The following is a 14226-nucleotide window of genomic DNA, read 5'->3' as shown; positions in this document are numbered from 1 at the left end:
AGGCTTAAACTGGCCTCAACAGGTGTAGACCATGAGCATGAATTAGCTTTCATCGTGAAGCATACAACCATTATAATAATTCATGAACATTTTCGCTAAAGTAAGAGGAGTGGTGAGAGAGAAAGCGCCTGCGCACATGACCTCAGTATTGACTGGCGACTTCAGTGATGCTCTGGTCTCGTTGGTGACAGGTGCACGCAGCTGCCAGCTCCCGACGGACCACCTCCACCCCAGCTCCTAATTTGATTCATCAACATAATAATATAACCAAAAGCTCGAAGGATTGCTTCAAAAGCTACCCTCTGACCTCCATGACCTTCTTCGGTAGTGAATTTATGTTGGTATCAGAGTAAAGTCTACGGAGTTTGCGCCTAGTATTTCAATACCAGTAGTTGTACACACAAATAACTGACATCAGATGTTTATATCTGTCATTGCAGGAAATGGACCACTGACATTAAACTATAATGGGAAATTGAATAAAACTGATATTTAGGTATATTGACGATTATAATTCATGTCATTGTGCTTCCGTGTTGTCGCCAGTAGTCGCATAAAAGGCCGGCAGCGCTTTAAACAGGACCAATCCAATATTTTTTTATTTTTAGATGTCGGAAATAAAGCTTCAGCGTTATTAGCAATAAATAAAAGATCAAGCATACTGTAAAGATTTTTCACACAAAATAAACGCTGAAAAAAATGACTATTAGATCAGCAGCAGCATAATAGGAATTCCTCATTAACGAAATAATAAATCATCGAAAAATTTTCTCTGAATAATTTTAATACAACAGAGCCTACATTTTTTCCTCGGATCCATCATGGCTGACATCCGCACGCCCCCAATAACGGCAATGGGCGCCGCGAAAGGAATCCTTTCCGAAATAAAATCGAGGATTCCGAAAAATTTACCGAAGGGTCCTAGCGAAAAATTGCAGTTCGCTAAACACGCTCGAGGTCGTGATGGTGGAACCCTGTCCTCGGGGGGACCAATGGGGGATGCAGGGCCTGGACATGATGCCGGTGCCCACATCGGGGCTCCAGGGGACGTAGAGATGCAGGCTGTAAACAACTATGACCCGTACGCCTCAGGGGTACAGGGCGGGTACGTTAACGCTGATGGTACTTACGTGGCAGCTACCGAAGGAGGTGATGGTGGTCAGATGGGTATGGGGAGTCAGATGGGGGATGGTTCGGGTACGATGCCAGGGGGAGGAGGGGGCATGGCTGCCCCTCCTATCAAGAGAGAGGAGAGCACGTGGAGTGCCTCCACGGCAGGGGTGGAGGGCGGCCACGACATGATCACGGAGTGGCAGGCTGGCTGGAACGTCACCAACGCTATCCAGGTATGATCTGCATATCTGATGAATATATTCACTCATAATTCTCATAATTCAGTTAAATTCAATTAATTTCTTTTATTTATTACACTCATTAGTTTTTCGACCATATTGTTTCCATTTTTCTAGAATTGATGTTCAGGAAACAATTGTATTCTTGTGTCATAGAGCAGTCAAAGAATCTATCGTTCGACAAATTTTGGCAGACCAGCCAACTTAACTTGATGCTGGACACTTGTTCATTACAAATTATTTTGATCTGTTGTTCACAATCACCTGAGCAATGTGACACAGCACGCTTTTATTTCTATCCAAACTTGATCGCACTGGAGATTTCCTCGATCTACAGTGGTAGAACTACCCAGCCATGTTGCACATTCTTGTCGTCATCTCAACCAACCTGATGCAAAATATGATCTCCATTAACACACATGAAATTTAATACAAAGCCATTTCAAATAGAGCTATTTGCATCAATATTACTTGCTACTCCAGGGCATGTTCATCGTATCGCTGCCATATGCCGTGCTGCATGGAGGCTACTGGGCGATCGTAGCCATGATCGGCATCGCCTACATCTGCTGCTACACCGGTAAGATCCTCGTGGACTGCCTCTACGAGGTCGACCAGAACGGCCACTTGCAGCGCGTGCGCAACAGCTACAAGGCTGTCGCCAGAGCCGTCTTCGGCAAACAGTTCGGCGGTGAAATCGTGCAGACTGCTCAAGTGAGTAGAGATATAGTACAATATCAATGAGTAATTTGAAATAATGAAGTGAGTATCGAAACAAAATCTTGATTTTTAGAAGATTTTTTTATTAGATTGACGACATTCATACTGATTAAGTCTACTATGAAAAACACAGATTTGAATTAATGTACGATTGCTGATGCGGTCTAACTTATTGATTTCTACAGCTAATCGAGCTGCTCATGACGTGCATCCTGTACGTGGTGCTGTGCGGCGATCTCATGATCGGGTCCTTCCCCAACGGCCCCATCGACGCCCGCAGCTGGATGGTCATTTGCGGAATGTTCCTCCTACCCTGCGGATACCTCAGGAACCTGCATCATGTGTCCACCTTGTCCTTCTGGTGCATGGTCACCCATATCATCATCAACGTCATCATATTCGGATATTGTCTTGCTTGCGCCCCTAACTGGGCTTGGTCTAAAGTCAGGTTTCGTATAGATTTCGTTCAGTTTCCAATAGCACTTGGAGTTATTGTGTTCAGTTATACGTCTCACATCTTTCTGCCGACACTTGAACACAATATGATCGATAGATCTAAGTTTACGAATATGCTGAACTGGAGCCACATCGCCGCTGCTGCATTCAAGTCACTCTTCGGATACCTAGGATACTTGACTTGGGCCGATGACACCGAGGAGGTTATCACTAACAACCTTGAGAACCCGAGCTTCAAGGGCATCGTAAACGTTATCCTGGTGGCCAAAGCCCTCTTGTCTTACCCTCTGCCATACTACGCTGCCGTTGAGATTATTGAGAGGAATTACTTCCGAGGGAAACCCACCACGGTGGGCCCAAGTGTTTGGGACTTGGATGGCGAGTTGAAAGTTTGGGCCTTGGCTTTAAGGACCATGATAGTTGTCGGCACAATTTTGATGGCTATATTCATTCCTCATTTCGCCATCTTGATGGGCCTCATTGGATCATGTACAGGCACCATGTTGTCATTCATATGGCCTTGCTATTTTCACCTGAAACTTAAGGCCGGGCAGCTCGAATGGCATGATGTGGCCTACGATTATTTCGTCATCTTCCTAGGCTTCCTCTTCGGAATCATAGGAATATCAACTTCCTTCTATGCCCTCGTAGAGGCCTTCCAGATCGGACTTCCATTTTAAGAAATTCTGTAAATGCGCTGTAAAAACTCTGCGCTCTTGTTGAATATTTACCAAGTTGAATATTATGTCATTTTTTTCGATACTCGATGTGGTCTGATTGTTTGAAGGTGCACCGGTGTTATAGAGTTGATGTCATGTGCGTGATTTATGAAACAAAGTCTTCCATTTATTATAATGTGTAGTATTAAGAATTTTTGGGCATTGAACTTGTACTCGAAAACTGATATATTATCATATTCGAAGTCCTGAGCGTGACTCAGTCATTTGATTGTAATGCAGTGTAGTCGTGTCTTTATTTAAGTGATGTCAAAATTCCTACTCAACAATAATTCAAATCTTGTTATTTTCGATTTTCGGGAATTTGCACGAGCCTAAATTTATTAGAGCTTAATTTTAATTATACTTGCAGGTTTAAAATTTGGTGTGCAATTCACGAACTACACGCGGACTAAATTTGAGGAGAGGCTGGCTTCAAATCAGCTTATGGTCAGTGAGAGGTACAAGTTCAATGCTCAGTGCAACCAAGTCTTCCATGTAAACTTGAGAAACTTGCAGAGAGTTGGCGGGAGGAATGTCTTCATAAAGCATGGAAATCTATGGGATTTAGATTCAACATAGAAGTAATTAACATGAAGTATTAAAATTTTATATTCAAAGTATAGTGAGCCAGATGAAATATAAACTTACAGCTAAGTATTTCAAATATTGAAAGCTAGATCCCTACAACACTAAAATTCCTTTAAATAATTTGTTAGCATATGATACTGACCGGCCATTGTCAGCAATTGGAAAGGATGTATTATATAATGAAAGCCTGATGAAATTCACTCTCAAAGTGTTGCAAGATGTTGAAAGGTGTGGTGTCATTGTATTTATGATATATAGAAAGTTTGCATTAATGCCACGTCTTCCAGTCGATGTGATGATCTTTTTAATAATTCTTAGCAGTCCCGCATCATGTATAAAATAAAAACACTATTGAAAATTCGGAGCAACAATTTTGTAAAGCATAAAATGACTGCATTTCGGAATATCAATTGCGTTATTACCGCATGAGAAAACTAGAAAATTCCCACCAAATTTCTAATCGACATGAGCCATTCAAGTTATTAAAATGTCATTCAGGAACAGTACTCACGCACCTCTGCATCAATTTCATCTGGTTCTCGTATAAACTAATTTTTATCATAAAAGATTCTGTGAGTTGTAGATGTTGTTAACAGTGATGTTCTGGCTTGGTAAAAGGAAATGGAACGTGCATGTTCAAAAGTTTCACTGTTGTTCTAGCATTACGTTTTCTCGCAATTCCGCAACAAATGCGCTAGTAGGTAATTACCCTATTTATAGGCTTTCGTATGATTTTTAAAACGAATTTGTTGTTTTTAATACATCCAGAGATTTATACAAAAATTAATCGGGATTAATACGATTCCACTTTTGTTGTTAAGCGTCTGTTCCGTGGAATTAATTGTGATACTTTTATATAAGCCGGTAGACATTTTGCTTTGTTTCGAGAATGTCTATTTTATTATTAGAAATTGCTATTCATTTTCTTACTAATCTCAACTCCAGTAACATTTTTCATGCGCTGGGTTCACGTCAACAAAATTTCGTACGTAGAATCTCAAAATTTCTTGAGCTGTTAGGCTTTCAAACATAAGAAATTATATCAAACTCAATATGTTTTTTACGTCGCAAATGTTACGAATTTGAATTGCAACAAACAATTGTTCGTTATTGTCAATTCCATCACAATTGATCGTTGCGATCTTGAAATATGCAGAAAATTTTTACACAAATGAGATTTCCCGCGCTGGCGAAGCTCGAAGAATTTAAAGTCTCTCATGATTTTGTCGTCTGTGAAGTGTATTAATAGAGCTCGTGTAAATCTGGACGTGTTCGATATTTGTGTAGCAGCGATGTAGATATTCCTCCTGTATATGTATTACGAGTGGTCAGATAACGTCTAGAAAATAAAAATACACTGAAGCAAGTGTATTGAAAGAAACAATGTCTTCCATACTATAAGAATAATATAAGTTAAAAACTGAAGTCTTCCACATTGTGAAATTAGTTTAATATAGAAAATGATGTCTTCCACATTGTGAAATTAGTTTAATTTAGAAACTGACGTCTTCCACGTTGTAAGATTAGCTTAATTAAGTTAAAACTGCAGGATTTCAGAAGGTAACATTAGTCTGCGTTAAAAACGTAAGTCTTCCGCATTTTAAGATAAGTCTAAGTTAAAAACTACAGTACTGCAGAACTTAGCGTTAGTCTACGTTGAAAATTGAAGTCTTCCATATTGTGAGATAAGTGAATATTGATAATAGAAATTTAACAGCATTACAGTACATGCAGACTTAACGTCGCCACGTCTTCTATGACGTGGGATCAGGCGACTTTAATTAATGAATAAGAGATATCCATTATTATTCGTTCCATACATGGCGAATGGAGGACTTACACAAAGAAGTAACAACAACAGTTATTTGTCGTATTCGGGTACATATTAATTAAACATTAATAGTTCATATCTTGTCACTGACAGCATTTTGTCAAATTTGTCGAAGAAAGTGAAAAGGATAGACGAATCAGCAACTTTGTTCGGAAACTCGATTCTGGCTCAACTTTCACAAGTTTTCGGCTCAGACAATATCTGTTCCGGCTCAAACGACACGTATCGGCTGAACACTTTTATTGCTCCGGCTCACTCTACATCTACCTGCTGCAGACAACACCTAAATCGGCTCGGGCAATAACTACACTGGGGTGAAATCCTCACTCATTTCGATCAATGGTGATAGTGAATTAATTGATTATTGTGATCGCAAAATCCATTCTGATTTATGGTGGTCGTGAATGCCACGGTCGTTGTACATCAACATCCATTCCGATCCATGACGATCGTGTATGCCACGATTGCTGTGCCAAGTAATCGTAGCCATATAACCCCGAAAATCGTCCGTCATGAGTCATTTTACGAAAACACCTACGGCAATCGTAGGCTCTAGGTACTAACATCAGACGTTCAATAATTATAGAAAATTCTCCGGTTGTCGCATATTAATATTATAAATTATAATGCATGTTAAGAGTTGTGCGTAAGCTCAGGCTACACGTCCGCTATAGTTGGGGATGGCCTAGGAACCGATTCTTGGTTGGCTTGGAATTGGCCCAAGAGCCGATTTCTGATTGGCCTGGAATCGGTCGAAGAACCGATAATCTTAATTGGCTTGGAATTGGCCCAAGTACCGATTCTTGATTGGCTTGGAATTGGTCTAAGAACTGATTCTTGATAAACTTGGAATTGGTCCTAGAACCGCTCCTTGACTGGCTTCTTGTTGCTGATGTAGCAACAAGTTTCGTGTGTCTGACCCCAGCTTCATCGAAAATTCAGGGCTAGGTAGACAATTGAGAGTTGATGTCATTAGTGTAATGGTATGATTTTCATGTAAACGTTCTTACAGTTCATTATTGTTTGATATCGCTAGACATTGTAGAATAAGTTGAACTTGGATTCGAATCTTATATGGGATTAGGATAAGTGTTATCAATTGTGTTTTTAGTGTGAATCTATGTGAATTATGTTGATAATAATTTCTACTTTTGTTGTTGTAGTTTTTATGGAGGTATCTTGTGTCCCGTTGACTCACGTTGACGGATGTTATTTCGATCACCGAACGATTGGTGTCTGTGACTAAAAAAATATTGCAATTCAGATTATTATTAGAATAAAATATAGAATGGAGGTTTTGTTCAAATGTTAATTGTTCTGGAAAGTAAAATGCTGTACGTCGAGAATGTTGAATACCCCACAGTTGTATTTGCCTGTTGCCTTTCTGTTTCTGTCAAGCGCTCCCAGTACAGTGCTGGGAGCCAGTACCCCAGTGCTCCCGGGCCAGTACAGTGCTGGCCCGGTAGACTCAACTTATTGCTGCTGTTTTCACGTATCCTGGGCCTATACTTTAAAAAAAAGTTAAGAGATCGTAAGTTCATCAGCCAATCATTGACGGCCTTTTAAGCAAAATCCACCAATCATAGACAAGAAAATAGAGCGTAAGTACGTACTTACGTTCATTTGGCGAGTTTTGAAAGTATGGCCCCAGGTCATATCAAAGACTAAAACTTCGCCTTTGAAATCGGAATTAAATCTGAATTTAGCCACTAAATCCTTACTTTTTAACACAGCTCTTGTAGTGAAGATATAGAAAAGCGTTGTAGCAGAAACGCTTTAATATGAACTTCAATTTAATGAAATAACAAATTATCCTACAATATGCGAATATTGTTATACAATATTATGCCAAAAAAATCTAAATACCTAGAGCCCTATATTTCTAATAGAATTTCTTAATACCTCCCTCACTGCACCAAGTGCCGTAGTCACTACTACTATGGACCATCAGGTTGAGGTGGTGACATACTTACGGAAGGGTGGAGGCATTCTGGTCCCTCGTGTACTTTACTAGTGTGAATGGAGGTTTTGTTCACATGTTAATTGTTCTGGAAAGTAAAATGCTGTACGTCGAGAATGTTGAATGCCCCACAGTTGTATAGTCTTTCTGTTGCCGTCAAGTGCTCCCAGTACAGTGCTGGACCGTTAGACTCAATTCATTGCTGCTGTTTTCACGTATCCTGGGCCTATACTTTCGAAAAAAAGTTAAGAGATAGTAAGTTCACCAGCCAATCATTGACGGCCTTTCAAGCAAAATTCATCAATTATAGTCAAGAAAATAGAGCGTGCATACCTTACTTAGCGAGTTTTGAAGGTATGGCCCCTGGCCCGTTAGACTCAACTCATCGCTGCTGTTTTCACGCATTCAGGTCATATCCATGACTAAAACTTCACCTTTGAAATCGGAATTAAATCTGAATATAGCCACTAAATCGTTACTTTTCAACACAGCTCTCGTAGTGAAAATATAGAAAAGCGTTGTAACAGCAATGCTTTAATATGAACTTCAATTTACTGAAATAAAAAATTATCCTACAATATGCTAATATTGTTATAAAATATTATGCGAAAAAAGAAATTCGAAATACCTAGAGCCCTAAATTTTTTAAATAATTTCTTAATACCGCTCTCACTGCACCTAGTTCCGTAGTCACTACTACTATGGACCTTCAGGTTGAGGTGGTGACATACGGTAGGGTGGAGGCATTCTGGTCCCTCGTGTACTTTACTAGTGGCTTTTTTTAAATATCAAGTAGCGAAAGTATTATCATATTCAATGCGAAAAGATAAATCGAAATTTCTGTCCGGGAACAGTAAAGCTAAAACTAAAGCAAAAAATGTTCACTCGCGCTGTCACGGGTCGAAGCCAAACACTTTAACACCGTTGCCGGTATAATGAAGCATTCAGGAAAATAACATAAATACATTAGCAAAATATTTTATGATATCGAACGATGACCGACATTTTATGAAAAACTGTTATGTAACATAGTTCCTTGCAATAAGTTGTGGGCTGATAATATAAATGATTTTGAAGGCACACTAAGAAAAAAACAAAGTCGTTCTGGAGACACAGTTCTGGAGACACCTACGGGCGCGTGCAGGATATGAAATAAACTATAAAGAAACAACACAATGAACATGCGCTGCAATGGAGTTGAAACGTCTTCCATTAAATAATCTTTATTTCCTGTTGACGACCTAGTCACTCGTTACGGATGGAGCCGCTCCATGCGCTCTGGTGGAATAAATAAATTAAACTGGCAGGACTTAAAGATCTCGTGATGCCAGTATTTCAAGCGCATAAATTTATTTAATTTTCAATCCAAAGTTCTGAGCTCAAAATATATTTCTTTTTTCAACACAACCGTGCTTAAACCCAAGACTTCACAGTCGTTCGAGTGAATCGACTTGTAAAGTTTTAATTATACTCGAGCCGAATCAATTTAAATATGATTTTATGTTGTATCGTAAATAGAAGCCTCCTTGATACAAGTTCGTATCCACTAATCAGGAAATGTGCACTCAAAGTTCGACCAATACAATGAGGAAAAATCAGCCGTCACTATGCCATTAATCAACTGGTGCAAATTCATGAAGTGCAATCGGTATAAAATCTCAAAGACGAAACACGACGTCGAATAAAAATGAAACAAGGTTATTAGCGGAAATGTCTATGACATTAGACGCGCTGATACGTTAATACCACACATAAATAATTTATAACATAATCCCTGTCGCTGTGAGCAGGAAAAAAAATATTCACAAGAAAATAAAATACTACCGAAACCAAATTTATGCAAGATCCGTATAAGATGAACAATATTTGTTTCACTCTTATTTTGCCAATCATGAAGTAGATTCATGATTGCACAAGAGTAGGAGAATTTGAAAGCTTGAAACTCGGACCCAATTAAGTTCTTAGTAATTTGTAATACCCTATTCTATATCCGATAAAAAGCGATGAAATACATTGTCATACGGACTCTCCACAAAATAAACATAAAAATCAGTCAGAAGATTTCAAATATTATCTCGAAGCAAAGTAAGATAACTAAATAAAAATTGCATTATAGAGAGGGATGCACCCAATTAACGAGACTAATAAATCATAATACTTGCCAAATTCGATTGTCTCTCATACTGAATGACTTACTTGGTTCACTATTTTGTATTCATTTTCAATTGAATCGTAAGGGTCCAGAAACGACCAAAATATATATTAATACTTGCAGTAGATTTGCAGTTAAGTAAAAACAATGCATTTATACCAGCTGATGTGAGAATATGAATTTATCCCTTGACAGGTGTACTGAACGCCTTAATCATGGAACATAAGAGAACTCCAATCTGAGTCTCGGTTCATTTAGCACATAAACTCTGTAAATAGGGGTTTAAATATATAATGTAAATAGGGTAAACGAGTAGGGCAGCAGTAATCATGGCTTCTTCATACCGGCCCAGTTAGCACACTGTTGCAGGCTACGATATATAGGTAGCATCTAGCATCACTGACACATGAAATTTTAGGTGTTTGCCGCGAATAAAACATTGAACTGATATATATTAGTCTAGTTTACAATTTACATAGGCTTTTTTTACACTATGGCTTCTAGCAATCAATGATTTTTACTCCATTGAGCTGCATGATATTGACAGTCTACTTAACATAGTCTTTCACACGACGGCTTACAAAAGCCAATTAACAGTTACTACATGGAGCTGCTTGACACTAACAGCTCATTGATATTAGCAGGGCAGTTAGCACTACTGAGCCCCCCACTGGAAGCCTCCAGGTTGGGGAGGTCCGGCGTTTGGCCCCAGGTCACCCTCAGGCGCAGCGGCGCTGTCCGCGGCACTGCCATCAATTGTACGGGGCTCCAGGAGCGCGCGTCTAGAAACAAATACTGCATTATTCTCTACCGTGCAATAACTGGTTAACCTATACAAATGTTTGAGGAATATCCGCTGAAACGTCCCCTAGTTTCATGTACTTAACACAAATAATATCCAAAAATAACAACCATTACTGCGGTTGAACACAAACCTATACACGCACAACTTGTTCCCAGTTCAAGCTCTTCTATGGAACACATTACAAACTCATGCTTCTCTTATGAAATGTTTAAAAAAACAATATTTTTAAACAAATCATAAACAGTAAAATTTTCATCATGGAATATTATTAAATTTTTAAGTTTGTGTATTGGTTTAAAATCAACTTTAATATGAGCAAAAATCATTATCTTGCCAAAAGTTGGTGGACGACACTTACACTCAGACAGGGTCAAATTTAGAAGAGAAAATATAACAAGTTTACATACCTATCATATTGGATATAAAACTCAAACTACATTTTTCTTCTATTTTCAATGATATTTTGGAACTTATCATGTAACCAGGCTTGACCAATCTTGACTTTATGAACCATCATTTATAGAAATGCACCCTTGCTGACCCACGGGTTCAATGCCAAAACTCAATGGCTCTAAGACTACATATATTGTCAGGAACTCACAGAAACTCGGGTGTCTTGAGTATTCTAACGCCACCCGAGCGTTGAGGGAAGACGTCCTCGAGGAAGAAGTAGAGATGCCCCACCGCAATCCCCAGTAAGTCCACCATTACAGAGTTGCCAAGCAGGTAGGAGAAGCCTAGTAGCACCCATGGCAAGTAGGGAGCCTACAGGAAAACTATATATTACTTTCATTTATTCTATTAGCAAGTAAGCAGTAACTGTTCGTCAAAACATCAACCACACAAATTTTAATTCAACATTTACTAGAAAATGTGGTAGCTATTAATAAACGGTAAATTGTATGATTGGAATACAAGAAGAATCAAGAAAATAATCATATTGATCAATTATTATTGCAATCTTTACTAACTTATTGCAGCAAAAGATTTTAAATTGTATGAATGCAACATCAAATAATAATACTAAATACAAATGCTTGACAATAGTAACAATAAGAATGATACTCACATTGAAAGTGAAACCAAAGAAGTTCATGCGAATGAAGGGATTGCGTCGCGCCCAGACGTACACAATCATGATTGTGAAGGCTTGACCAAGGAACAGCAATGAGAAGAACATTGTGAACACCAGCATACATGCACCTCCAAACAGCTGATAAACATACAGCAGACATTATTTTTTGTTTAGGAAATTGATTACAAGAATTCCTGACTTCACAGTAACATTTTTCAATAAACTAAAGTAGGTAAATAAATTTGAGTTTTGAAATCAAAGAAATTAATTCAAATCTGACTAATTTTGTAGAGGTTTTCATTAATATTCTAATGGTAAATCATGAAAAATTGCAAGTGGAATTCCAGTGACTGACCATCAATATGATATACAGTACTACTAAATTTTCTTAATTTCAAAGACAAAGTTCAATCTGACAATAATAAAAGTTAATGCAAACTCATGTTCTTTTCGTCAATAGGTTTGTAAAAAAAAATTAGGCATCCAAATACTTACCATCATGAGGACAAAATCAGCAGTGCGTCCTCTGAAAGATCCTTCCTCTAACATTCTACAGTATCGGTAAGTGAAGATCATGTTTAGCACAAAATTGAAGCCTATGGGACCTAAGAATAGGAAAGTTGTCACCAAGCGCCAGACCTGGAAATAATAGAGTTGAGCATTATCCTCTTTAATGGCATTGAAAAATGTTAAAGAAGGAAATAATTTCACTGTATGCTGAGCACAACTAGAAACAAGTGTTGCACATGCTTCCAAATTATGAGGAATATTTTGTGTGCAAGAGAACACTGTAATTGATTAAATCAGAGGAATAAATCAACAATTGGTTTTTCAAAATTCCCAATTTAACATATTTTAACTCAATATTAACGTAGAGGCTGAGATAATAAGAGTAGTAGATAATATTTAATATTCTTTTGTACCAAACTTTTTATGGGCATCATTTGGCTGAGACTATTTTAAACAACAAAATGCTCCAAACATGCAATTTTAATGATGTAAAATATATGCTCACCTGGTAATGCTTAATGATTAGTGTAGGGTTGAAGTATAAGTTGAATGGTGTTACAATATCCATTTGCTGTAAAAAAACAAGAAAATATAAAAGCTATTGATACAATTGAGAGAATAAGGTCATAATTTGGAACACTTCTAATTTACAATATGCTAGAGTGTAAGGCATAACTAACACTCTTTATGTATATGTCCAAGTTCATAAAAGACTCATGAACTAACTTAATTTAAAAATTAAATGAAAAGATTATAATAAGAGCAGCAACAGCAACTTGCTTAGTACCTCAGTGATCAAACAACTGTGCTGTGAGTCTGAATCAAGTAATCAGCATCAACAATAAACTCAAGGGGAACAAAACTAATAGTATTTTCTGTTCAAATGCTACAGAAAGTAGTATAATAGATGGTATGAGGGGTATTATATACTCACCACTAAAAGAGTTGTGATTACACAGGCAGATGTGTACACCCGAGTCACAGGAGGCATCTCCATGAACTCTCTTTGTAAAGACCACTGAGCCATTATAGATAACTACTTCCAATTGGCTTTCAGATTTACAGAAAAATAATTTACTTAAATGAGTAACAAATTTGATCACTGTCAAACAATAGTACGGTATTTAATTTTATATGCTTCACAGTAAGTGAACTGATATTCTTAACTTGGAGCTCACTGAAAAGAGAGTAACCGTAGTAAGTAAGTTCGTATTAATTTGCAAATGATTAATTTTACACGTAAATTTAATCATCTATTAATTTATTTACCACTTAAAATCATTAATCAGCAAATACAAGTATACTTAAAGGATTCCTAATATATTCACAGACTTATTTAAAAGTCTCAAACCATAATATTCTTTCTACACAAACAGTTTATCACTATTTGGTNGGTTGGTATTTTGATACGTTTTCTTATATTGACATGAGAATATATTACCTATACAGAATTCCACACTGGGCCACTAACCAGGATGGGCAATTACAACAACAACACAACGTTACTTCACTTACTGCTCAGAGTCTCAATAAGACTGAATCATTGACAAACCATGATACCATAATCATAATATTTTAGAACGGCTCCTCTCTCAAATCTGGAAGCAATTCCAATAACGTGGAATAACCAGTAATGACCTCTAAAAAATTTTCAAAATTTGATCTTAAATGGAGTAAGTATACGCTCAGCATTAATTTTTTTTATAATTGATTTTAAGACTTCGGGTATGAATAGCCTATATCACACCTCCCAGCCTGAGCAAAACTTTGTGTTGAAAAACTTGTATTATCTTGCCACTTTTCTTTCAATTTGGGTTTCTGTCACTCACCAACCGGTGATTATTGTGTAGAAGAGACAAGAGAATTAGGCACTGAGTATTTTCAAAGGGTGTTCACCATGCTGCAAATCAGCAGGTAATGTCCAAGATGACGTATTACAGCAGTTCTTCTTCGTTGTGCCGGTTGTGGGATATCTCCCCCACCAAGAGCCCAGATGAGGGTCCAAGATAATGATAAAGCTTCCAAATTTGAGCGAAACTCCCTCCTCTGGTCAGTGTA

The 14226-nt window shown here is 37.8% G+C and overlaps 2 protein-coding genes across 3 annotated transcripts; one reads left to right on the top strand and one right to left on the bottom strand.

Annotated features, from left to right (window-relative positions):
* Nucleotides 1-186: 186 nt before the first annotated feature.
* Nucleotides 187-7739, top strand: LOC108666770 (vesicular inhibitory amino acid transporter). Of its 2 annotated transcripts, XR_001930516.2 has the most exons (4): nt 187-1346; nt 1836-2066; nt 2258-6960; nt 7692-7739. XR_001930516.2 is itself a non-coding variant. In XM_018153692.2 (3 exons), exons 1-3 carry the CDS (start codon nt 822-824, stop codon nt 3206-3208), a joined length of 1707 nt encoding a protein of 568 aa, XP_018009181.1. In that variant the 5' UTR covers nt 187-821; the 3' UTR covers nt 3209-7007. The 2 variants fall into 2 exon arrangements, 1 of the variants encoding a protein (XP_018009181.1); XM_018153692.2 differs by lacking the exon at nt 7692-7739 and having other exon boundaries at nt 2258-7007.
* Nucleotides 7740-8592: 853 nt separating this feature from the next.
* Nucleotides 8593-13346, bottom strand: LOC108666769 (derlin-2-like). The gene is made up of 6 exons (XM_018153691.2): nt 13103-13346; nt 12674-12739; nt 12154-12297; nt 11653-11796; nt 11185-11348; nt 8593-10560 (listed from the first exon to the last, which is right to left on the bottom strand). Exons 1-6 carry the CDS (start codon nt 13193-13195, stop codon nt 10434-10436), a joined length of 738 nt encoding a protein of 245 aa, XP_018009180.1. The 5' UTR covers nt 13196-13346; the 3' UTR covers nt 8593-10433.
* Between the last annotated feature and the right edge of the window lie 880 nt (nt 13347-14226).

The sequence above is a fragment of the Hyalella azteca genome, unplaced genomic scaffold (genome assembly GCF_000764305.2).
Source record: "Hyalella azteca isolate HAZT.00-mixed unplaced genomic scaffold, Hazt_2.0.2 contig8066, whole genome shotgun sequence".
Lineage (NCBI taxonomy): Eukaryota > Metazoa > Arthropoda > Malacostraca > Amphipoda > Hyalellidae > Hyalella > Hyalella azteca.
Note: the sequence above shows the minus strand (reverse complement) of the source record. Positions and strands in the feature narration are given on the sequence as shown.